The 24,217-nt window shown below is 48.3% G+C and overlaps 1 protein-coding gene across 1 annotated transcript in view; it reads left to right on the top strand.

Moving 5' to 3' along the window:
- BPIFC (BPI fold containing family C) overlaps nt 1–22,651 on the top strand; it is a 39,072-nt gene extending 16,421 nt beyond the window's left edge. Inside the window, exons 6-15 of the mRNA XM_056119592.1 lie at nt 233–293; nt 3,108–3,199; nt 4,543–4,719; nt 5,889–5,942; nt 7,308–7,478; nt 8,151–8,218; nt 15,732–15,774; nt 18,648–18,711; nt 20,369–20,445; nt 22,526–22,651. Of these exons, the coding sequence (XP_055975567.1) occupies nt 233–293; nt 3,108–3,199; nt 4,543–4,719; nt 5,889–5,942; nt 7,308–7,478; nt 8,151–8,218; nt 15,732–15,774; nt 18,648–18,711; nt 20,369–20,445; nt 22,526–22,651 (933 nt within the window). The remainder of the gene's footprint in view (nt 1–232; nt 294–3,107; nt 3,200–4,542; nt 4,720–5,888; nt 5,943–7,307; nt 7,479–8,150; nt 8,219–15,731; nt 15,775–18,647; nt 18,712–20,368; nt 20,446–22,525) is intronic.
- The last annotated feature ends 1,566 nt before the right edge of the window (nt 22,652–24,217 follow it).

Below are 24,217 nucleotides of genomic sequence, written 5' to 3'. Positions count from 1 at the left end.
TATCTGCTTGAGGAGTTGAACATGACGAGTTTTCACTGTAAAAAAGAAAGAAAGAAAGAAGGAAGGAAGGAAGGAAGGAAGGAAGGAAGGAAGGGAGGGAAAAGAAAAGAAAAGAAAAGAAAAGAAAAGAAAAGAAAAGAAAAGAAAAGAAAAGAAAAGGAAAGAAAAGAAATCGAGAGTTTGGGGACTCGTAGCTTAACCTGCATTTTCCCCGTTCTTTTTTTCTGGCCAGCTGTGCCCCATCGTCACCAGTGAGGTGGAAGCCCTGAATGCCAACCTCAGCATGCTGGAAGGTGAGTTCCGAGATGGTCTCTTGCCAGTGCTTCTCCACCCCCTTCCCCATCCTCTCCAGGCTCTTCCAGCCACCCGGCTCTAGTGCTCTGCTCTGCATGCGGGGGTCGGGATGATCACAGCCTGTGTCTGGGGCTGACTTCAGAACCCAGGTGCTGAACACAGGTCAGAGAATTATATGTCCAGCAGCACTGATGTCAATTCTGATTGGCATTATGGGCACTGTGCTAAGCCCTAAACCCTGGGGGGATCTGGAAGGCACAATCCCTTTCTCTGTCCCGGTCACTTCCAGCTCATCTCATGTGTCCAGTCCCTACCAAGAAATCTTTTTTTTTTTATCAAATGCTGTTTAATTTATATGAAGTAACAACCCCCCCTCCCCTCCAAATATCCAAACAATCTTTTTTTAAATTGAATCACTGTGAGATACAGTTACAAAACTTTCCTGTTTGAGTTTCAGTCATACAATGATCGAACACCCATCCCTCCACCAGTGCACATTCTCTACCACCAATGTCCCCAGTATACCCTCCCCTTCCAATCCTCCCCATGCCTCTATGGCAGACAATTTCCCCCATTCTCTCTCTCTCTCTCTCTCTCTCTCTCTCTCTCTCTCTCTCTCTCTCTCTCTCTCTCCTTTTGAGCATTATGGTTTACAATATAGATACTAGAGTCTATACACATTTGGTGCTTTATCTGTACTACAAAGCAGTAGTAATTAAAACAACATGGTATTGGGCTAGAAACAGACCTCCAGACCAATAGAACAGAGTTGAATACTCTGTCACAGACTCCTTGCCAAGAAATCTAAGCTGAGGCTGGAGCAATAGTACAATGAGGAGGTGCTTGCCTTGCACAAAGTTGGCCGAGTTTGATCCCTCTTACCCCGTGTCCTACCAGAAATTATTCCTGAGCATAGAGCCAGGAGTAAGTCCAGAGCATCTCCAAGTGTGGCACCCCACAACCCCCACTGCCCCCCCACACACACACAAGAAAAAGAAATCTTAGCTGATTGCCCTACCTCATGTGCTGGCTCTTCTAGGCTTACACGATACTCAGTATGAATCTCACTCCATCTGTTCATGCACCAATAATGCTCTGAGCACATCTACATAGGGACACAGGGGCTGTTCTTGGTGTGAGCCGGGAGGGGTCCCTGAGCTATTGTGTGGCCCAAAGAAAAAGAAAGAAAGAGAGAAAAGTAATCGGGGTGGGGAAGAAAAAAAGAGAATGCAGAGAGATGGACTGAATCTCCAGGACGGTCTTGGCAGCATTGTTGCTCATTCAAGTCTGGGGCAGCCAAGGGCCAGGGCTTATGGAAATATGGGTTCCAGGGCCCAGGCCAGGCTGAACTCGCAGGAGGGAGGGTTTTTGCCTTGCATGTGGCTGACCCGGGTTCGATCCCCAGCATCCCATATGTTCCCTCAAGCACTGCCAGGAGTAATTCCTGAGTGCCGAGCCAAGAGTAACCCTGAGCGCCTCTGGGAGTGACCCAAAAAGAAAAAAATTTGTAATGAGGGGCCTAAGCGATAGCACAGGGCTTATAACAGCCATATGGCAGGAAATATGGGTTCCAGGGCCCAGGCCAGGCTGAACTTGCAGGAGCAGTGCTTGGGGTCCAGCCCTGGCCTGAAGGTGCTTCCCTGGTCTCAGCCTGTGCTCCGAATGAAGACTAGCGTTGGCTCCAGGAAATGTCCCATCTTCTCCCCACCCACCTCATGTCCAGTTTATTTAAGGGTCTCAGGGAACAAGGGGACTTTCCAATGGTGGGGAACAATTCCACCCTCCATAACTACCATTTTGATTGTTGGTTTTGGATCTGGAGGCCACACACCCATTAGTGCTCAGGGATCACTCCTGGCAGTGCTGAGGGGACCTCATGCAGTTCCATAAGCCCTGTGCTATTGCTTAGGCCCCTCATTACAATTTTTTTTTTTTTTTTGCTTTTTGGTTCACACCTAGCGGTGCTCAGGGTTACTCTTGGCTCTACACTCAGGAATTACTCCTGGCAGTGCTTGGGGGACCATATGGGATGCTGGGGATTGAACCTGGCTTGGCCACATGCAAAGCAAAAACCCTCCCTGCTGTACTACCACTCCAGCCCCTACAATTTTTTTAAATGCCTTAAATTTACCCTTTCTGCAAACCCTGTCACCGGGCTGGCAGGAAGCAGGTAGATGCTCCTTTTTCAGAGGAGGGGAATGAAGCCCTCAGAGGCTCAATAATTCATCAAGACACCCTGGCACCTAAGAATTTAGGAGTTTTTCCCTCGTATTTTGTCTCTTTCCCATCCCTCACCTCCCTGATATTCTCCCCTTCCACCTATCAGTCCATCTACCAGTTATCCTCTTGCATTTCTTTTTTCTTCTTCCTTCCTCCCTTCCTTTCTTCCCTCCTTCCTTCCTTCCTTCCTTCCTTCCTTCCTTCCTTCCTTCCTTCCTTCCTTCACACCTTAACCTCTGTAGCCTCCCCCCCAAGCCCCTAATTTCTTTTGATTTAAATGTGTTATATGCATTGTGTATATGTTTTTACACAAGTGTACATAAAGGCTTAAGCATCAGGATTTTATTGGTGTTTCTTCTATTATTAAGAAAATATTTAAATTAAAAAAACATTTTATTGTTCGACTCTGACGCTGCGGGTTATTCCTTTGACTTATGTACATTTCCTGGGCTTAGAAAAGTAAGCATGAATTTGGAAATAGAATAATTGTTAATTTAAACAAGAGAGAATTAAAAATTGTATTTCTCTGAGTGGACATTATATTGTGCTATGTCTTCAGTGAATTCAAATATCCCTTTTTCTTTGTTATTTAGTGTTAACCAAGATTGACAACTATACTATACTGGATTATTCCCTAATCAGTTTTCCAGAAGTTACTGAGAATTACATGGATCTGAATTTGAAGGTAACTTTGTCATTACCAGAGACCTCCTCCTGGGGCTAAGAGACAGTTCAACAGACTGAACATGCTTTGCATGCCGGGGGCCTGGGTTCAAGCCCCTGATCCTCACCAGGAGTGACTCTCAAGCAATGTGTCTGCAACAGCCCCCTAGCACCACCAAATGTGACACCCCCAAACAACAAAAACAGAATCCCTACCCATTCAGCAAGCTTTCAGGGAATAGATATTATGCAAAAAAGTAGATATAGCTCATGTTCACCAAATAATTTCACTTCTTTCAAGCTCCAATTTATGTTCTTTCAAGAGACTCTTGGATGCTGTTTTTCTTTAATCGAGAAACGGTTATCTGAGCCACACATTGCTTGAGAGTCACTCCTGGTGAGGATCAGGGGCTTTGATATTGTCTTGAAAGTGCCCCTGGGCTTCCAAGTCATTCCAATCTTAGTGCTATTCAAGTGTCATTTTATCCTGACTCTGGACAACTAATAAAGGCAGTAGCAGGGATGCCACAGACACATGAAGCCGCTCAGCCCTGGGTCCTTCTGAGTCTACTCTATGGAGGACCGGACACACCTGAGGTGCTCAGGGACTACTCCTGGTTCTGTGCTCAGCGGCCACTCCCAGCCATGTTTGCGGGACGGGTATCAGGGATCAAACAAAGGCCAGATGCATGCAAGCACATGCCGTAACCCTGGCAAAGAGAGGAACAACATGTCTCAGAGATGCGGGTCACTCCAGAGTAGGGAACACACATTTCTGGGTCTGCCCACGACACCCCAGAAGCTCCGTGTAACAAATGTTGTATGCCAGGCTGGTGACATCTCCACCCAACACTCGAGGAGCCAGTCAGAGCTGTCTCCCCTGCCAAGGCACCGCCTTCCTTTTCCTGTAGAAGGGACCCCCAGAAATGTCCCGGGAGCCCCCCATGCTATGCCCAAATATGCACGGAAGTCAACCAAGACTTGGAACACAGTCACTAGCCAAGAATTCCAAGGTGTTATCTTTTATTTCTGTTCCCCCCCCATGCCTCCCCTCCCCCACCCCCGTCCCTACTAAGTTTCTGGAACTTTCCTTAGATCTCCTTTCACTCTAAACATTTGAGTCTCCAGGATGGAGCAATAGCACAGCGGGTAGGGCGTTTGCCTTGCATGCAGCCGACCTGGGTTTGATTCCCAGCATCCCAGCATCCCCAAGCACTGCCAGGAGTAATTCCTGAGTGCAGAGCCAGGAGTAACCCCTGAGCATCACTGGGTGTGACCCAAAAAGCAAAAAAAAAAATTAAAATTAAAAAAAATAAATAAACGTCTGAGTCTCTACTGGACACTGTTTCTGTTTTTTTCCCACAGGGGGTCTTCTACCCACTGCAAAACCTCTCTGATCCGCCCTTCTCCCCAGCCCCCTTGATGCTTCCAGAACTCACTAATTCAATGCTCTACATTGCAATCTCTGAGTATTTCCTGAAGTCTGCGTCCTTCGCTCACTTTGCAGCAGGGGCCTTCAACGTCACCCTATCCACGGAAGAGGTGAGAGTGTGTGAGCGTGAACAGGCAGCAGGGCAGTTAGTCTGACTGGAAGGAGCCCAGCAGAGTTTCCATCGCTGGCCCTTTCTAGACTGTTCCACCGAGCAGGACCAAAGGGACTGACAGGATGAGTTGTGTTGTTATTAGCTGAGGAATTGTTGAGTTTCCTGTTCTGCTCTTTCCATTTTCTATGGCACTTGCCCCTGTTCCCGCCTAATCTTACATAATGCCAAAGCCCAGGGGTGGGCTTCAGAAGCCCAAGCACATACCTCATGTGGGGAGGACCTGGGTTCAATCTTTGGCACTGCAAAAAGAAAAGAAAAAAAGAGAAAAAAAAAAACTCCCGGACATCCCGTACATACACGGACACAGCCACAGCGTCTTGCCTGCAATTTGCAGTCATTTCCATTTACCTTCTCTGGGGCAGCGTTTCTGCCGCTGAAGGGAAGTGAGAATTTCCTTTCCTAGGAACACTAAAGGGATTGCAGCAGGAGCCCAGCGCCTCGCCCAAGTCAACCTCTCTACTTGCTGCATATTGTCCCGGCTATTATTACTCCCTGCCCTAGACACCTGAAAGCTTTCTCCTGTTGGTACTTGTACCTGATTTATCTACAACAACCAGTAATAAAACAGATACTCATTAACTACCTTTACCCCACCCCTTCCTCTTATAATGGAAACACTCTCCCCAGACAGTCAACCAACCGGTTTTATTGAGCATCCTGATGGATCTCTTCATTCTACATGGTATAATTACAACTCGAATGGGAGCTATCAATCTCGGGTTCCCATTCGTCAGAGTCACCGTGCCCTGCTTAGAATCAGCTTCTTCTGGCTTCGGAGGTAGAAACCTTTTATCTGTGAAGGGAGATTAGCCCAGCGCTCCTGTCTCAGTTGTCTCTGAAAATGGGGCCAATGGCTCATGACTGACTATCCAAAGACTGTAGCATGCCCATGCTCAGCTTGTACTAAAAGCAAATTCTTGACCTCTGGGCCTCTGGTGTCCTATGGTTTGACTAGACAGAGAATAGGTCACCTTCAAACACAAACATTTTCTCATGCAACATCTTCTTGAGCCCTAGAAATCATAAGAAAAGCTAGATTTTCCATGGGGGGGAAAAACAGGTCAAGTGAAAATTTCGGGCAATAGTACGATGGTTTTGTTATTGCAGATTTCCAAGCACTTGGCTCCGAATTCTCCAGGCATTGGCAACATGCTCTCCTGGGTGAGTCCGGCTGGTCAGGGTGCGGAGGTGGGTGGCTGGGTGGGAGGGTGAAACTCCTTGATAATGTATTTGGTTTCATGGGAATTCCTTCCGGGAGACTGACGGGTTCTCTCTGTTCCTTTCTGAGTCCATCTTTCCATTCTGAATGTAATGTTTTCCTTTCAATAAAAAAATCTCACAAATATTTATTGAAGAAGTTACAAGGAAGGTATTGTAAGTTCACCAAATAACACCTTCAGTCCCTCCTAAGGCGCCACCATGTTAAAAAATAATGAGCTTGACTAGGAAATGCAGGAGCAGCAGGCCTCGTTCCTGACTTTAGTAAAGCGAAGTCTTGCTGGCATGCCTTTAGCACCCCTGAATTTGGTTTAGCACAGCATCCAGAAAGGCATGAGGACAGGAGCCATTTGCTGAAGTCTGGCCTGCACCCCACTTCTATCTTTTTTTTGAGGGGAGTTATAACTGGTGATGCACAGTGGTTACTCCTGGCTCTACATTCAGCAATTATTCCTGGCGGTGCTCGCGCACCCCACTTCGAGAACAAGGCTCTTGGCACAGACAGGCAGAGGTCTGAACCACAGCCCTACAATGTGGAAACTTCCTTAGGGAAAGGTGATTTGGTTTAGGGGCCACACCCATTGCTGCTGGGGCTACTTTTGGCTCAGTGCTCAGAATTCCCTTCCAAAGATACTCAGGGGACTGAGAGGTACTGGGGAACATGCTAGGATTCCAGCATGCAAAACCTACTCTGGAGTCCTGTAGACTTCCTCCCCAGTCCCTGAACCGGGACCCTGGGAAAATGAGTGGGCCTTTCTGCAGCTGACTTTTTCTTTGGGAGTGAGGAGCGGGGTAATGCCCAGCGAAGATGCTCAGGGTTGACTCTTGACTCTGTACTCAGGAATCACCCTGGGATTGAACCTGGGTCAGCCACATGCAAGGCAAGTGCCTACCCGCTGCACTGTTGCTCCGGCTCCCTACAGCTCACTTTCTTCGGGGACGAAGCAGATATCCCAATCAGACTTGCCTCACAGGAGTCTGGTGGAGATCAAATAGGATTGTGCAGGAAGTCTTGGGACTGTTGCTTGCCACACAAGAGCAGTTGAAGTGATATCAGCTATTATTATTATTTTCGGGGTTTTTTTATTGTTATCAAAGGGCCTTTTTCTATTTTATCTGCATGGTGTGAAACTTAACCTGTTGACCCCAGCGGGTAGCCCCAACAGCTCTCCCTGGCATGTATCTTCATTGACACAAATTACAGCACCAGCATCAGCACCTTTATCCCCACAGGCCACCCCCAATTTGGGGTCTCCCCTAACCAACTTCCACAGTCATGATCTGTGCTTCTCTCTCCCAATGTGGCAGATCGCTGAGAGCTACATCTTGTCACAGCCTGTCATGATGCGGATCATGGCCACGGAGCCTCCCGTTGTCCATTTGCTACCGGGCAACTTCACCCTGGACATCCCGGCCTCCATCATGATTCTCACCAAGACTGAGAACTCGACCACAGAAAACATTGTCTCCATGGACTTTGTAAGTCCACAGGACAGGAGGGCAGCCTGTGGGTAACAGATCTGTCCCTGTAGCAGGCCACCAACATTTAGGCAGAGGAGGGAACCTGTCCATGAGGGGTGAGACTGGGTTTGGAGAAGGTCTTGGAGGTGGTCAGACCCCTATCTGGTCCAATAACCAGTCAGCCTTCTCTGCTTCATTATTATACTGAAAGCTGAATTTCTGTTAGCCTTAAAGGAAGTCTACCAAGGGGGAATTCAAGCTTAAAAGGGAGATGAAGGCCAAATATGATCCAATGGAAAGGAACTAATTCAATTAACCTATGCAGAGTGTTCACACACAACTCACACACACATTCACACACACATAGCACTGTAGCACTGTCCTCCTGTTGTTCATTGATTTGCTCATGTGTCTGCCGTCCGACACACATACATGCAAATACATATTCATATCGTGTATGGGCTAGGAGAAAATGGGGAAATGATATAAAGAAGATCCTCAAACCCAAAAAGCTTATCATCAGTTTCCCTACCTAAAAGACAATATTTTCAGGTTTCCCCCCCACACACTTTCTAGTATATCTTGAAATAGGGGAAAAAGCGGAGCTTGGAGTGTCTCCACTATTACAATCACTTGTGGCCAATAGAGCTGATTGGCTCCCCTTAGTAACGATGCTTTTGTGGTCCACAGGTTGCCAGCACCAGTGTGGGCCTCGTCATCTTGGGACAAAAATTGATCTGCTCCCTGTCTCTGAACAGGTAAGGACCATTGATGGCACCTTTGGGAACTCTAGTAATGAAAGGTCAGGGTCGAAGAGATAGGACGGTGGGCAAGGTTCTTGCCTAGTACACAGCCAGCCCCAGGTCAAGCCCCAGCACGACATAGGGTCTACCAAGCCCTGCCAGGAGTGATTCCTGATCATGGAGCCAGGAGTAAGTCCTGAACACAGCCAGGTGGGGCCCCCAGAAAAAAACAAATCAACGGGGGGCTGGAATGACAGTACAGCGGGTAGGGCTTTTGCCTTGTATGCGGCCGACCCGAGTTCGATTCTCAGCATCCCATATGGTCCCCTGAGCACCTCCAGGAGTAATTCTTGAGTGCAAAACCAGGAGTAACCCCTATGCATCGCTGGGTGTGACCCAAAAAGAAAAAAAACAACAAAAAGATTAAATGGGGGGCTGGAGAGATAGCACAGCGGGTAGAGCGTTTGCCTTGCATGCGGTCAACTCGGGTTCGGATCCCAGCATCCCATATGGTCCCCTGAGCACCGCCAGGAGTAACTCCTGAGTGCAGAGCCAGCAGTAACCCCTGTGCATTGCCAGGTGTGACCCAAAAAGGAAAAAAAAAAGATTAAATGGGAAGAAAATAAGTGTAAGTTATGGCAACATAAATGCACACACTAATGGTAAAGCAATATAAACTAAAGCTCCTACTCATCAAATGCAGGAAGGATACTCTCCAGGAAAGAGCATGAGATGTGAGGAAAGGCATTTTAGATCCCTCCTTCCCTCTTCTGTAGCTGTGATTTAGTTTATTCACTGCTCTGAGCCTCCCTCTCCTTAATTGTCAAATAGGAAGTTGGACTGAGTCATCTCTAAGGCATTTTCCAGCTCCCGAATGCTGATCCCATTACTAGAACATAGATTTTTATAAGACTCAGTTTTGCTGGCTCATGGCAAGTCGCACAGTATGAAAGGATGTGGAAGGATTTTATACATCCACGACTGAGCGCTCAATTGCCACTTGGAAAAACCACCTCCAGAGTACATTTTCTCAGCCTTAGAGGCTGGTGGTTGAGGCTGTGAACCGGATAATGTGAGGAAGGATACACAGAACAGGCTGGCTCAGACTAAATCCAGGAGAGGAAAAAGAGGGAGCAAAACCAGCCCGTGAAAGTCCTAAAAGAACAGGAAACCAGGGGCCAGAGTGATAGTACAGAGAAGAGTGTTTACCTTGCAGGTGGCTAACCTGGATTGGATCCCTTGTGCCCCGTGTGGCACCCTGAGCACCGCTAGGAGTAATTCCAGAGTATAGAGTCAGGAGTAACCTCTGAGCATTGCTGAGTATGCACCCCTCCAAAAAAAATAATAATAAAATAGGAAACCAGGGGCCAGAGAGATCGTACAATGGTAAGACATTTGTCTTGCACACACCCAACCCAGCTCCCATCCCCAGCACTACATATGGTTTCCTGAAGCCCCCAAAGAGTGATTCCTGGGGCTGGAGTGATAGCACAGTGGGTAGGGCATTTGCCTTGCACGCAACCAACCCGAGTTCGATTCCCAGCATCCCATATGGTCCCCCCGAGCACTTCCAGGAGTGATTCCTGAGTGCAGAGCCAGGTATAACCCCTGTGCATCGCCAGGTGTAACCCAAAAAGCAAAAAAAAAAAAAAATGATTCTTGAGCACAGAGCCAGGAGTGAGCCCTGAGTACTGCCGGTTGTGACCCTCCAAATACCAGTAGTAATAGTAGTAGTAATAATAGGAGATCAATCAAAGGGAAGAAAGTCAATCACAGTAAGTCAACACAATGGCTATGAAGACTATTGTGAAACACAGGGCGTGTTACACGCTACAAAGAGAGTCTGTGGAGTGTGGAAATGCACAAACCAGCAGTCTGCGGTGAGGACCTACATTCCATCAGGGCGAGAGTCACACACAAGGAGTTAGAGGAAGATGTAAAGTTCAGGTGGTTTCATCCCCTTAAAGTGCTTCTCATGGGGCCAGCCATGTGACTGTGGTCCAGCACCTACCTGGAAGTGTGAAGCTGGGGTCAATCCCCCAGTGCCATACATAGATGGAAAAGGAACCAACAAAGCATGTGGCTTCCCAGACAGAAAGACTTCAAGATGGCTTTACTGGGGGGTTTCCTGGTCCAACTGAGGCTGGGGCTCCTCTAAACCAGCCAGTCCTTCTGCACCAGCCATGTACGTGGAATCAGAGGGGGCTTCTGCAAGAGTTGGGGGCTGCAGCAAACCTGGAGAGCTGTTGGAGGAAGGTGGGCCAGGCCTCACTCGGGCCTGTGACAGCCAAATAGCAGGCAAGAGGTTGCCAAGGAGCAGAGCTGCCCAGAGGGCATACTTCATCCCAGAAAGCGAGTGGGGGCCCTGCCTCCCAGATGGGGTACCTCAGCTGGCTCTTCCTAATGTACCCCCACTAGCTGCTGCTTTTCAGGTTAAACTGGTTTGGCAATGCCAAGGAGACAGGGGAGGATAAATGTCAAGTTTGGTGGAGGGGGGGCAGGGATCAGTAAAGTGTCCCTGAAAAAGGGGGTGACCCAATATCACACTATAGAGTCCCATCACCTCCTACCAGCCCCTGCTTAGGGCTGGCCACAGAGACAGAAACCACACAAAGCAGATGCAAGCTCTAGGAGTGACCAGCTTAAGGGGCCTTGGGGTGGTTTTTATTTGTTTGGGGGCCATACCTGGTGATGCTCAGGGGCTACTCCTGGCTCTGCACTCAAAAGTCACTCCTGGCAAGGCTCGGGGGACCATATAGGTGTGGGGATGGAATCAGGGTCAGCAAGGTATGCAAGGCAAGTGCCTTCCCCACTTTTCTCTCTCTCCAGCCCCTGAATGGCAGGTTTAGAGAGGCAAAAAGATCACGGCATTGGATGGTTCAAATCCCAGCACTGGGACCAGGGGGCTAACTCAGAAGACTCATGTGCCTGCCCTGTATGCAGGGGCCTGGCTGGATCCTTGGCACTGTCTGGTCCCCAACACCAGTAGCAGAAACCCCCAGGCACTGAACTGGAAGTAGGTTCTGAGTACAGCTGGATATGACCCCCAAGCAAACAAATCCCAGCCCTGGCATTCATCAGCAGTGGAGTCCCAGGTGATCTCTCTGTGCCTCAGATTCCTTCTTTGTAAAATGAGGACACAGGGCCAGAGAGATAGTACAGTGGGTAGGGCATTTGCCTCGTACACTCCTAAACTGGGGTTCAGTCCCCAGCACCCTGTACGGTCCCCTGAGCCCTGTCAGGTGTGGTCCTTGAGTGCAGAGTCAGGAATAAACCCTGGGCACCACTGGATGTGGCCCCAGCCCTCTCCCCCAAAAAAGGCATAGTTCTCCCTTGTTATCACACACACACACACACACACACACACACACACACACACACACAAAACCATAAATCAGATCCTCACTGCTCTGTTGACAGCCAGCTAGCTCTCTTTGGCAGGTTGGTCTACATTGTGGGTATTTTTCAGATGAATTCAGAGGCCAAGTTCAATGTCACTTTCCTGTTTTTTGTGCTCATCCAAAGGACTTAACCCTGACCTGTCTTCAAATCACGTGCAAAGCTCAAGGCAATCCACTGCAGAGAGAGATGCTCTCGTGTGTGTGTGTGTGTGTGTGTGTGTGTGTGTTTGTGCACACTGCCAAAACACCTGGGAGGGCTGCCTCCAAGCTGAAGGCTGGCCCCTCCTGGGCTCCTGGCTTGGGCAGATAAGCATTTCCCAACAGGGCCACCTGGAGAGAACCCCCCCACCACCACCACCAAGCAGAAAACAGGTCTGGGGAGGTGGTTGGGCTTGTGACCCGGTCAGCAGGCACGGGCCCTGACATGCCTGCCGCCCTCCCCACCCTTCCTGGAAGCTGGGACAAAGGATTGCTACATGGGGCTGGCCCCCTCAAAGGTTAGAAGACCCCCCCATAACTTCTGCTTCTCCCATACTGTGGGAAGAATGAGTGTGTGAAAACATTGTGGGTCGCTTCCCTAACTGGAAGGGGTTCCACGCATCCTTCCTTCCCTGGGAACTTCCCCTGGTGCAAAGCCCGTCCCAGCCTGGAGGCTCGAGTGACCATCACCTGTGGTCCTGCCTCCAAGCGACCCCAATTCCAGCAGCCGATCCCCACCAGTTCCCTGCCCAGCTCATCTCTGCATGCATGCATGAACGGGGCCACCTGGGTGCTGCTCGCTCTGCTCACTTGGCTCCATTCTGGACACAGAGCAGGGAGAGGGCCCTGCTTACTGCCCTCTGGATTCAGGGGTGGTGGGGAGACACGCCTGGTTAGCACACAGGGACCAAGCTAGATGCTGATGGACAGAGAGTCACTGCCCAAAAGACCGGTCCCAGGGTTTCATGCACGTGTGCGCACGCCCAGTCCGCGCTGCTGTCTTTTCACCTTTTCACATCTCAGGGTTTCCATGGGGGGTGGGAACTTCCTCCCAGCAGCATCAGGAGGCGGAAAACTAGCATCAGCTCCCTGAGGGACCTCCCTGGACTCTTTGTTCTTGGGGTAAATAGTGAAATTCCCAGCATTCCCAGAGCCTCTGCCCGCTTCCCACCACCTGCCTTGCCAGCAGGCATCACTGTCTGTCACCCTCCCTCACCTTCTCTTCTCTCTTTGTGGCCTTTGCACCCTCCCCCCACCCCGACCCTTTCCTGCTTGCTCCCCCACTCAGCTTTTTTTTTTTTTTTGCTTTTTGGGTCACACCTGGCAATGCACAGGGGTTACCTCCTGGCTTTGCATTCAGGAATTACTCCTGTCGGTGCTCAGGGGACCATATGGGATGCTGGGAATCGAACCCGGGTTGGCCCCATACAAGGCAAACGCCCTACCCGCTGTGCTATTGCTCCAGCCCCACTTGGCCCTTTTGCTCCTGTTCCTCTTTCCCAGGTCAGCTCAAGGCTGTGCTTCCCTTCCTTGGGTCCACCCAAGCCCTCCACATTCCCTCAGATCTCTCTCTTCTGCCTCACGAGCGTCCATCTCATTCTGTAATTAACCCTGAGTTATTGGGACCCTTTGGTAAATAGCTGCCACCCCGCTCAGGCTGCAGGCGATGCGCGAGTTTGACTGTTTCTGGTTCAACTTGAAACTGAGTCTCCAGGGCCAGAGCAATCTCACATCAGGTAGAGCACTCACTCGCCTTGCATGCAGCCAACCAGGGTTCGATTCCCATTATCCCCTATGGTCCCCTGAGTCCCTCTGGGAGTGATCCCTGAGCATAGAGCAGGAGTAAGCCCTGAGCACCATTAGGTTTGGCCAAAGAAAAAAAAAACCAACCAAAAATTGTGTCTTCAGTATCTTTCCCAGAGCTCACCCATCTTGGGTGTTCATCTGTCATCTGTGGGATGAATGAATAAACGAACCAAACTGACATCCTAAATATGCTGCGTACTCAATCCCGGAAATGCACAGGAATTAATACTGGCTCTCCACCCCCCAAGGAGGTCAGAGAAGCCAAAGAGATGAGCTATCTAACCATTTTTTAATAGGGAATTGGGTATGGGTTTATTTTCAATGTCTGCCATTACCATAGGGTTAAGGATTGGCATTCTGAGGACCAGTGGTTGTGCCATCACCCCATATTCCTCCCTTACCCCCCAAAAAAAAAGAATTTGAATTTGGTCTCTGGTCTCCCATCAGGCTAAGAAACTGCCTCTTCTACATGATGCATTGTCCAGCATTGTCCTTTCAGTTCATGTATATATGTATATTGACTTTAGGGGTCATACTCAGTGATGCTTAAGGCCAACTCTTGGCACTGCACCTAGGAATCACCCCCCTGGTGATGCTTGGGACCATATGAGATGCCAGGGATCGAACCCTACTCACTGTACAGTCTCTCTGGCCCTGCTTTTGCCTATTTTCATGGTGTAGCTAACTGAGTTCCCTTTCTCTTTCATGACTTTGGTTCTGTAATAAAACAGCTTATTGACTCAGGCCCGTGTTATGGGCACAGTGGATGTGACAAGGTCGGGAGTAATAGCATGAACAGTGCAAGAAAGTCCATGTGAGCCCAGGGCTGGAGAAGCTTGCTGTGCCCAGGGGATTGTGCTAGGGAAAGTCAGGCTGAGGCCAACAGCCACATTCTGCTCTTAGGAAGTGTGTCATGGGGATCGGCAAACTAGTATAGCAGGTAAGGCATTTGCTTGCCTTGCACGTGGCTGAGCTGGGTTGTTCCCTGCCACCTCATATGCCCCCCCCGGGGCCCCCTCAGGAGTGACCCCTGAGCACAGAGCCAGGAATAAGCATCTTAGCATAGCTGGGTATGGCCCAAAAGAACCAACCAAACAAACAAAAAAGGAATTGTATCCAAGTCCAGATGATCTAGAATGACTGCTTGAATTTTTATTGAGGAAAATGACGAAGTTCTGGTTGCTGGATTCAGTCACAAAGTCCAGAGTGTTGGTGACATTTCTGGAGTCCACCTTAAAGTTGCCAGAGTAGTTGCTGTTGCTTTTTTGGCTTGTACAAGGCAAGAAGGAAAATCCAAGATCATAGTTTTGATGGTGAAAAGAAAGTCGTAATAGATTTTCACCTGCAAGGATAGATGATAGATAGATGATAGATAGATAGATAGATAGATAGATAGATAGATAGATAGATAGATAGATAGATCCATGTATATGCGCGCGCGCGCGCACACACACACACACACACACACCTACTTCAAATAGTTTGAAGAAATAGGTGAGGACATGAGTCTAAGAACTGAACTCAGGCGCCACCTAGTGGTTCATAAGTTGAACTGCACGTTTTTCAGAACCAGAATGAGAAGTTTTTGCAAACTGTTTAGCCCCTGTGCCGCTTCTGGTAATGAATGAGCCACGACTGGCTGCAGGTGGGCAGAGAACTAGAAAGAGAAAGAAGAGGCCTTACGTGGAAAAGATAGTCTAGTTCTTGGGAGATCCCTGGAGGGTTCACTCAGGAAGTGCCATCAGGACTTGTACTGAAAGGAAACTCCGGGGGCACAGGAGATAGACCCAAGGGCTGGTGAGCGTGTGGGGTGTGCTGGGTGTAAACCCCGGACATCACATGGTCCCCTGAGCCACAGGGAGTATCTCCTGACCATGGTGGGTGTGGTCCAAAATACAAAAGGGAAAAAAGAAACTCACAAATACGTTCCTTTTTAGGGATTGGGGTTTGGGCCACACCTGGCCGTGCTCAGGGTACTGTAACTCTCCTCCCGTTGCTCATCGATTTGCTCGAGCGGGCCCAGTAACGTCTCCTTTGTGAGACTTGTTGTTACTGTGTTTGGCATATCGAATACGTCACGGGTAGCTTGCCAGGCTTTGCCCTGCGAGCAAGATACTCTCGGTAGTTTCCCTGGCTCTCGGAGAGGGGCGGAGGAATTGAACCTGGGTCGAACAGGTTGGCTGCGTGCAAGGCAAATGCCCTACCCGCTGAGCTATCGCTTCAGCCCGCTCAGGGCATATTCCAAAATAAAAAGAAATTTAAAAAAATTTTAAGCTCACACTTTTTTGTATATTTTTTAAACTTCCTTTGACCATTTCCTGTTGTTTTGGCTTTTGTTTCAGATTCCGCCTTTCTCTGCCAGAGATTGATCGCAGCAATATTGAGGTAGGCATTTCCCACCTCCTGAATGGCCGTTAATGGACGTAGACACGTGGGTTCTTCCGGAGTGAAGGAGTTTTATTTTTGGCTGGGGGGGGGGGCTCCTCGGTGATGCTTGGAGGACCCAAGGTCCATCCAGCGATACGCAGAACAATTGTGCAGGCCTGATAGTGTGGTGTGTGAGTGAAGCAGGCGATGCAGCCCAGGCCCAGAGAACCAGGACCACTGGTGGTCTCCAGGACCAAATCCCATGATTTGGTGTGGGGGCTCCCTGGGCTATGCCCACATGTGCTGAACATGAGGTGCCAGGAATCGAACTCTGGACCTCACACTCTAGCCTTTAGAGATACTCGCCTGGCCCCAAGAATAAAGGTTTTAACTTTCAAGTTTTTCATGTCTACCAAACCCACCACAAACATGAAAGAAACTCTGGAATTCACTTTTATCTGTGCAGAAAGACTTTAGAAAGAATTCAGAAGACTGTTAAGACTTTGTATAAAGTTGAGGGAAATGTGCATTGTTGGGATAGTACAGGGTTTACGGCATTTGCCTTGCATGTGTCCAATTCCAGTTGGATCCCAGCCATGATCACCCCAGGAGTGATCCCCAAGCACTGGGCTGGAAATAGCCTCTGAGCACCACTGGGTGTAAACAACACTCCCAAGAAAGAAAAAATTAGCGGGTACTTAGGGGAGATTTTGTTTCCAGGATTAAATAATCCTCCAGGGATAAAGTTAAAATGAAAACTCACAGGGCTAGAGCAATAGTACAGTATGTTTGCCTTGCATGCTGCCATTCTGGGTTCAGTCTCTGACATCCCATATGGTTCCCTGAGCACGCTAAGAGGATTCCTGAGTCCAGAGGCAGGATTAGCCCCTGAGCACTGTCAGGCTGGGCCCTAAAACCAAAAAATATATACATATTTTAATAAAATGCAAACTCCCAACGGAAGAGGCTATATGTAATTAGGTCTAGATTATGTTTGCTCTTCAAAGACCTTTTACATATCTAAATCTAGGCTAGATTGGTTGTAGGAGTACCTTTTTTGTTTTGTTTTGTTTCATTTGAGGACTATATCTGAGTTTGCTCAGGGATTACTCCTGACTCTGCACTCAGGAATTACTCCCTGTGGTGTTCAGGGGACCACATGGGATTCCAGGGATCAAAACCAGGTCTGCCTCATGGAAAGCAAGCACCCTGCCCACTGTACTATCTCTCTGGCCCCAGGAGTACCATTTGGGACTGGGGGAGGGGAGGGGACCTAGTGACCTCCTGTCTGGAGAAAAACATCCCAGGTGCGACTTGTACGTTTTTCCATAAGCTTCAGGAGATCAACCAGACCAGGAGCTAGATCAGATAGGGCGTTCGTCTTGCATGCAGCTGACCTGAGTTCGATCCCCAGCATCCCATATAGTCCCCCGAGCACCACCAGGAGTAACCCCTGAACATCACCAGGTATGACCCAAAAAGCCAAAATAAGGGGGAGAGAGAGAGACAGAGAGAGAGAGAGAGAGAGAGAGAGAGAGAGAGAGAGAGAGAGAGAGAGATCAACAAGACCAATTCCTAGGTGTCCTTATAACAGGGCTTCTTTCTTTAAGTGTATTGATGGAGGACCACACCCACAGGTTTTCATGGGCTACTCCCTGTGCTGGGAATCAAGCCAGAACCTCCTGCATGTGAAGCACGTGCTTCAGCCCATAGCATGGCCTCATGGATATTTCCTACCTGCAATCCCTTTATGCCCAAAATGCAACACAGATGAGCACAGCCAGAAACTCCTCAGACAAACACATTTGTCACTAGGCATTCAGAAACCTCTTACTGGGGCTGGAGTGATAGCACAGCGGGTAGGGTGTTTGACTTGCACGCAGCTGACCCGGGTTCGATTCCCAGCATCCCTTAAGGTCCCCCGAGCACCGCCAGGAGTAATTCCTGAGTGCATGAGCCAGGAATAACCCCTGTGCATCGCCGGGTGTGACCCAAAAAGAAAAAAAACAAAACAAAACCAGAAACCTCTTACTGTGCACATTCAAACTTCTTCACTACTGCACATTCAGTTATGTAACCTCCTAGAGGTCCACAATCCCCAGTTTCAGAAGCTGAGACCTAGATTGGGGGGTTCCAACTGACCTCCATCATGCCCCCACCTCCTAGGACATTTGATGACATCTGAAGGTGTATCTGGAGATACGCTCGAGAGAGTGCGGGAGATGCTGTAGATATTTCATGGGAAGAGGCCAAGGATGTAGCTTAAACACCCCACAGGGCAAAGGATGCCCCCTCCCCCCCCCCCCTGCAACAAAGGACTGTGTTGCTCAATTCCCTCAATGTCAATGGTGCCTCGATGGGAAAGCCCCCTTCTAGAGTGTGTGTGTATATGTGTGTGTTGTGTGTGTGCACATGTGAGTATGTGAGGATTTTTGCAGGTTTTGTGTGAGGGTTACATGTGTGAGTGTCTGTATGTGTGTGACACAGTGTGGACAACAGAGAACAGATAAACAGATAAACAACTGAACAATAAAAATTGCCTGTGCAGAAGGTTCAAGGGCATGGGGCTGGAGCGACAGTACAGAAGTTAGGGCATTTTTGCCTTGCACACAGCCGACTTGGGTTCGATTCCCAGCATCCCATATGGCCCCCAAGCACCGCCAGGAGTAATTCCTGAGCGCAGAGCCAGGAGTAACCTCTGAGCATTGCTGTGTGTGACCCAAAAAGCAAAACAAACAAAAAAAAACAAAAAAAGTGAAAGAATGAAAGAAAGAAAGTCCATCGTCAGAAGCAGATAGGCTGAGGAATGGTTTCCGCCCAAGAGCCCGTGATTCTCCTTATCTGGGGAAGCATCTTGCTTGGGCTACTGACTGTTTCCCCTTTCATCACAGGTCCTGAGGTTCGAGAACATTCTGTCCTCTATTCTACACTTCGGCGTCCTCCCACTGGCCAATGGTAAGGGGGTCTCCACCCACAAGGTGACCTGGGGTCAAGAGGGACGGTCAGTAGACAGAGTGCACACTTGGATGCTAGAGATCTGGGTTCGACCCCTAGCACTGGGTGATCCCTGAGCACCACCAGAAGTGATATAAAAATTTATATTTTTATTTTCAAGCAGCAGATTGGGCCTAGCCCCTGAGCACCACCAGAAGTAGCCCCAAAACTGAAAGCAAAAAAAGAAGAAAGGGAGGGATGAAAAAGGATGGAAGGGACTTTGAGGAAGGCATTGGATTGCAGATAGTCAGCGACTTTTCACCCTGAAGCTTGTCCTCCGAGACTATTAGGATGAACCCAAGGTAGCGCCAGAACTAGCTTGGGTTAGTTTTTCTTTTCTTTTTTTTTTTTTTGTACCATCAACATTTGTACCATCAACAATAGGATTGCAAAGTTAATTGTTCCAGGCACAAGCCATGTCAGTTCAACCCTCTTTGCAAATTCAGCAAGCATAGCTAACTATGGTTGAGTTTCAAAAATTGAAACCATTTTCCTTCGAAAGTAGAAAGTCTCGGGTCAGAGAGATAAGACCATGGGCAGGGTACCTACTGCAGTAGGAGCCACGGGTTCGATCCCTGGCATCACAATCTCCCCAGGGAGGGACCCTGTCTGGTTCACTGAGCCCACCAGGAGTAAACCCTGAGCACAGCCAGGATGGAGGGAAAGAGAATGAGAAAGGAGGGGAGAGGAGGGAGGGAGAGGGGAGGGAAAGGAAGGGGCCCAGTTCCACTGATTTAATGAATGACAATCCCAGGCCTGTCTGCTTTATGCACTAGAATTATTTATAAGCCGCAGCATCTTTGGGCTGGTACACAGCTCAATGGACTGAGCACTTGCTATACATGTTGGAGGCCCAAGTTCCATCCCCAGCACTGCATGGTCCCCTGAGCACTGCCAGAAATGACCCCATAATACCTAGCTGGGAGTACGCCCTAAGCACTCTGGGTGTGGCACCAAAATAAAAGGCAAAGAACACCACGAACTGCAGCATCTTGGGTTTTGCTTATTTAACCACATTTTTGTGAAGGCCAGAGAGATAGTACAGTGAGGAAGGCACTTGGCTTCAAACCCTGGCACCTTCTAAGGTTCCCCGAGCTCCACCAGGAGTGACCTGAGCACAGAGCCAGGAGTAACCAACCCCTGAGCACAAGTCGGGTGTGGCCCCAAAGCCTAAATAAATTAGTAACAACAAATAAATTAATTAATTAAAATGCTTTTTTTCTGGTGCTTGGACGTGGTAGAGTGAATGTTCCTCGTGGATGAGGCTACGGGTTCAATCCCCCAGCAGCCCTCCCCACCTCAGAATTAAACTATTTTTATATTCAAGACAAAAACGTCCTCAGAACCCCGCTCCTCAAGGCATTTTCAAGATGTAAATTGCACGTCTTGCCAATTTCTGCCCTCAGAGTTGCCCGATTACAGGCTCCTTTTAACAAAGCAGGATTCGTTAACTCTCCCTCCAGAAGAACGACTGGGGACATCTCACACAAAACTAGAAACTAGGTAGAATTAAAGGAGAAATCATTACAACACTGCCGATGTCTCTGAAGAGAAAGTTTGCCAAAATTTCTGTGCCTGTTGTCTCATCGTTTTCTAATTCTCTCGTTCTATATTTTAGCCAAATTGCAGCAAGGAATTCCCCTGCCCAACCCATACAATATCTCCCTGACCAAATCGGAGATTGAAGTTCTTGAGGTAAGAGTTTGACTCTGCTCTTCGCTCATGGGTTTCCCTTGGTTGGAAAAAAATAACTCTGCTTCTCTGGCTTCCTAGCGGTTTAAATTTGTTCTGCTCCTGCCCCTCCCCCCCCCCAGGACTTTTGCAAACAATGTTGCTTGCAGTTAGCAGTGAAAAGCATTGACTTTTTTTTTTTTTTTTGCTTTTTGAGAGCCTGGCAAGCTACCGAGAGTATCTTGCCTGCATGGCAGAGCCTCGCAAGCTCCCCGTGACGTATTCGATATGCCAAACACAGTAACAACAAGTCTCATGAAGGAGACGTCACTGGGCCCGCTTGAGCAAATTGATGAACAACGGGAGGACCGTGACCGTGACCGTGGGTCACAGCCTGCAATGCACAAGAGTTATCCCTGACTCATGCACTCAGAAATTACCCCTGGCGGTGCTCTGGGGACCATATGGGATGCTGGGAATCGAAATGGGTTGGCCGTGTGCACGGCAAACGCCCTATCGGCTGTGCTATTGCTCCAGCCCCAAGCTTTTACTTCTAACTTGAGTTAGAAGTCAGAGTACAGGCATTTGCCAAAGATACAGGACGACTCAAAACTTGAAACATTTGTATATCAATATGAGGGCTGCAAGGTCAGTTACTCCAGGACCAAGTCCTGTCAGTTAGTGGCCTTCTCTAATCTAGGGACTACTGTCAGGGTCGAGTCCTTCCCTGGTGGGGAGAAGTTGTGCAGGGTTTAAGGTACTCATCTTGCCTTAGGCTGCTGGTGGTTCAATCCTGACCCCGTGTATCCTTCCCTAAACACAGAGCAAGAAGTAACACCCGGAGTCTGATCTCTGTCAGATTTTTTTGTTTGGTTTTTGGTTTGGGGTCACCTGACAATGTTCAGGGCTTACTCCTGGATCACTGATGGTGAGCTGCAGAGAACATACGGGCTGCCAAAGATCAAACCTGGACAACTGTGTGTAGGCAAACAAATGCTCTATTCACTGTACTTTCCGGCCCCTGATCACTGTCAGAGTTGACCCACATACCGTTCCTCAAAATCAGACTGAGGCAAATTCCCCTTTGTAGTCAAATTTTTCCTCACCCCACTAGAGGCAGCGTAGCGTGTTTTATTTCGTTTTACCAGTCAACCTGTGAGACTGGGGTTCTTAGTCCCATTGTACAGATGCGGAAACTAAGACTAAGATGGGGGAAGTATCTTAATGGCTATCAAAGGTCTTGACGAGACCACACTGGTTCTTCCCATATTCCCACAAACTTTTGCCTCCACTAAAGACCCTACTCTGAGCTCTCATTTCTTTATGAACCGGATCAATTTTTTGTTTGCTTGTTTGATCCCCTGGTGGTTCTCAAGACTTATTTGTGACCCAGTGCTCAGGGATCACTTCCGGTCAGGGGACCATATGTGATGCCAGGGATCAAGCCCTGTACTAACTCTCCAGTCCTGCTTCCAATGTTAAAACAAACTTCAGGACAAGAGAGCTGGAGAGAGAAAGAGCAGGGCAGCATGATGGACTGTGGAGAGGCTAGCAAGGGGGACAGAAAGAGAAGAATGTAGAAGAATCCAGGAGCAGGCACGTGGAGAGAGAGAGAGAGAGAGAGAGAGAGAGAGAGAGAGAGAGTTCAGGTTGCGAGATCGAGCGCGGAGAGATGAGCGGGAGAGACAGGAGGAGACAGGAATGAGGGGAGTGTGAGACTAGAATGGGAGGCTCAGAGAGACTGGGGCAGGCGCGTGGGGAAAATGGAATAAATGGCAACTAATCAGTCAAAAAATAATTAATTAATTAAACAAACTTCAGAATACCTTTGTTCGCTTCTTTTGGGGAGACTTGTCTTACTTGCAAAGGTAGCTGTCAGATTCGAATGGATTCTCCAGTCCTATAGCCTGCACCCCCTCCTTCTTCGGTGGCTTGAGTCGTGGGTACAGTGGCTTATTCCACAGTCTAGTGACTAACTCTAGGGGTCCGGGGAGATGAGAGAGCATGACACACTCACGCTTGACCATGAAGTCGTCAGGGGGACTTAGACGGGCCATGGCGGGCCAGGCCCAGAGTGTGACATTATCTTATTCTTTCCCTTCAGGGTTTCCTTTTGATTTCCACTGACCTGAAGTATGAAACGTCCTTGAAGCAACAGCCGAGTTTCTATGGCTGGGAAGGTCTACCCCTGTTTCATGAGTTGTGGAGGAAGAAGCCAGCACCCTACTAGCGGGTTCCGGAAGTACTCCTGGAGTGACCGCCCCGTGGACACACTTAATGTTCAAGCTATTGTGAAGCCTGGCAGCCGAAAGTGAAAGTGTTCTTTCTCCAACCCTCAGGGATGTACAGAGAGAAAAGCTGGGTTAAGAGCTACTTAGGTTGGGCGGGATGTTTGAGTGTGTGTTGGTGTTGAATGTCTGTTGTGTGTTTCCATGTTTGTAAGATTCTGGAGCCAGGTGCAAAGCATGTACTTAAGATCTTCAAGTGCATATTTGCATCAGTTGGTGTCCGTGGAGATCCTACAGTCCTCTCCATTGCCCGCCCACATGCCCCTTCGCTGTTTTGAATTTCATGTTTTATATTTACTGTTACTGTCCCCTATATTTAATTAAAATTGTTTTCTATCAAAGTCAACCTTGTGTTTTTATCTGAAAATTTTCCTATCCCTGCATTTTATATCTATTTCTATAAGAATAGAGGGAGCAAAGGCAGGAACTTATTGTTTTTCACAGCACCCAAAGCTGAGGTGATGCAGATTTCTAGACTTGATTTAAAAGTGAAGTCTTGAGGCTGGAGGTAGGGCGTTTGCCTTGCATGGGTCAACCTGGGTTCGATTCCCAGCATCCCATATGGTCCCCTGAGCACTGCCAGGAGTAATTCCTGAGTGCAGAGCCAGGAGAAACCCCTGTGCATTGATAGGTGTGACCCCCCAAAAAAAGTAAAGTCTGGGGGTGGGAGATAACACAAAGGGTTGGGGCTGTGAGCTGGAGGCCCAGTTTAGATCCTCTGCACACTTAATCAAGTATAATTCATGATTCATACATGAAAATCAGATACATTCCAGCGATGCAGAGATGGTTCAATATATGCAAGATAATTACAGTAATGCATAAAATGAAACCTAAAAGTTATATGATCATATCAGTATACATATACATTCAGCTTTTGATAAGATTCCATATCCATTCATGATTTCAAAACTCTCAACAAAATAGATATTGAAGGCTCATACTTCAAGACAGTAATTTACAACACATAGCCAACATCATACTAATGGGTGGGAAAATGAAAGGCTTTCCTCTGAGATCAGGTACAGGGCATTTTCATCAAAACAGTTTATTTTTTATTTTATTTTATTTTTTGCTTTTTGGTTCACATCCAGCGATGCACAGGGGTTATTCCTGGCTCTGTACTCAGAAATTACCCCTGGCAGTGCTCAGGGAATCATATGGGATGCTGGGAATAAAACCCGGGTTGGCCTCGTGCAAGGAAAACGCCCTACCCGCTATGCTATTGCTCCAGCCCATCAAAACAGTTTTTTAAATGCTTATCACAACAACCAGGCAAGAAAAAGAAATCAAGTTCAGAGAGATTATATGGGAGATAAAGTCCTTGTCTTGTGCACAGCCAACCCCAGTTCAATTTCAGCAACACATATGATCTCATTAAGCAACATATGGTCTCCTTTGTGTGGTTGGTTTTAGTTTGGGTTTGGTGGACCACCTGCTTAAATACATGACTGAGCTCTGTGTTTGGTGTGATGGGGTCCCCTGTGGTGCATGAGATCATGCATTTA

The sequence above is a fragment of the Sorex fumeus genome, unplaced genomic scaffold, assembly GCF_029834395.1.
Source record: "Sorex fumeus unplaced genomic scaffold, SorFum_2.1 ptg000003l, whole genome shotgun sequence".
In the NCBI taxonomy this organism is placed as follows: domain Eukaryota; kingdom Metazoa; phylum Chordata; class Mammalia; order Eulipotyphla; family Soricidae; genus Sorex; species Sorex fumeus.
Note: the sequence above shows the minus strand (reverse complement) of the source record. Positions and strands in the feature narration are given on the sequence as shown.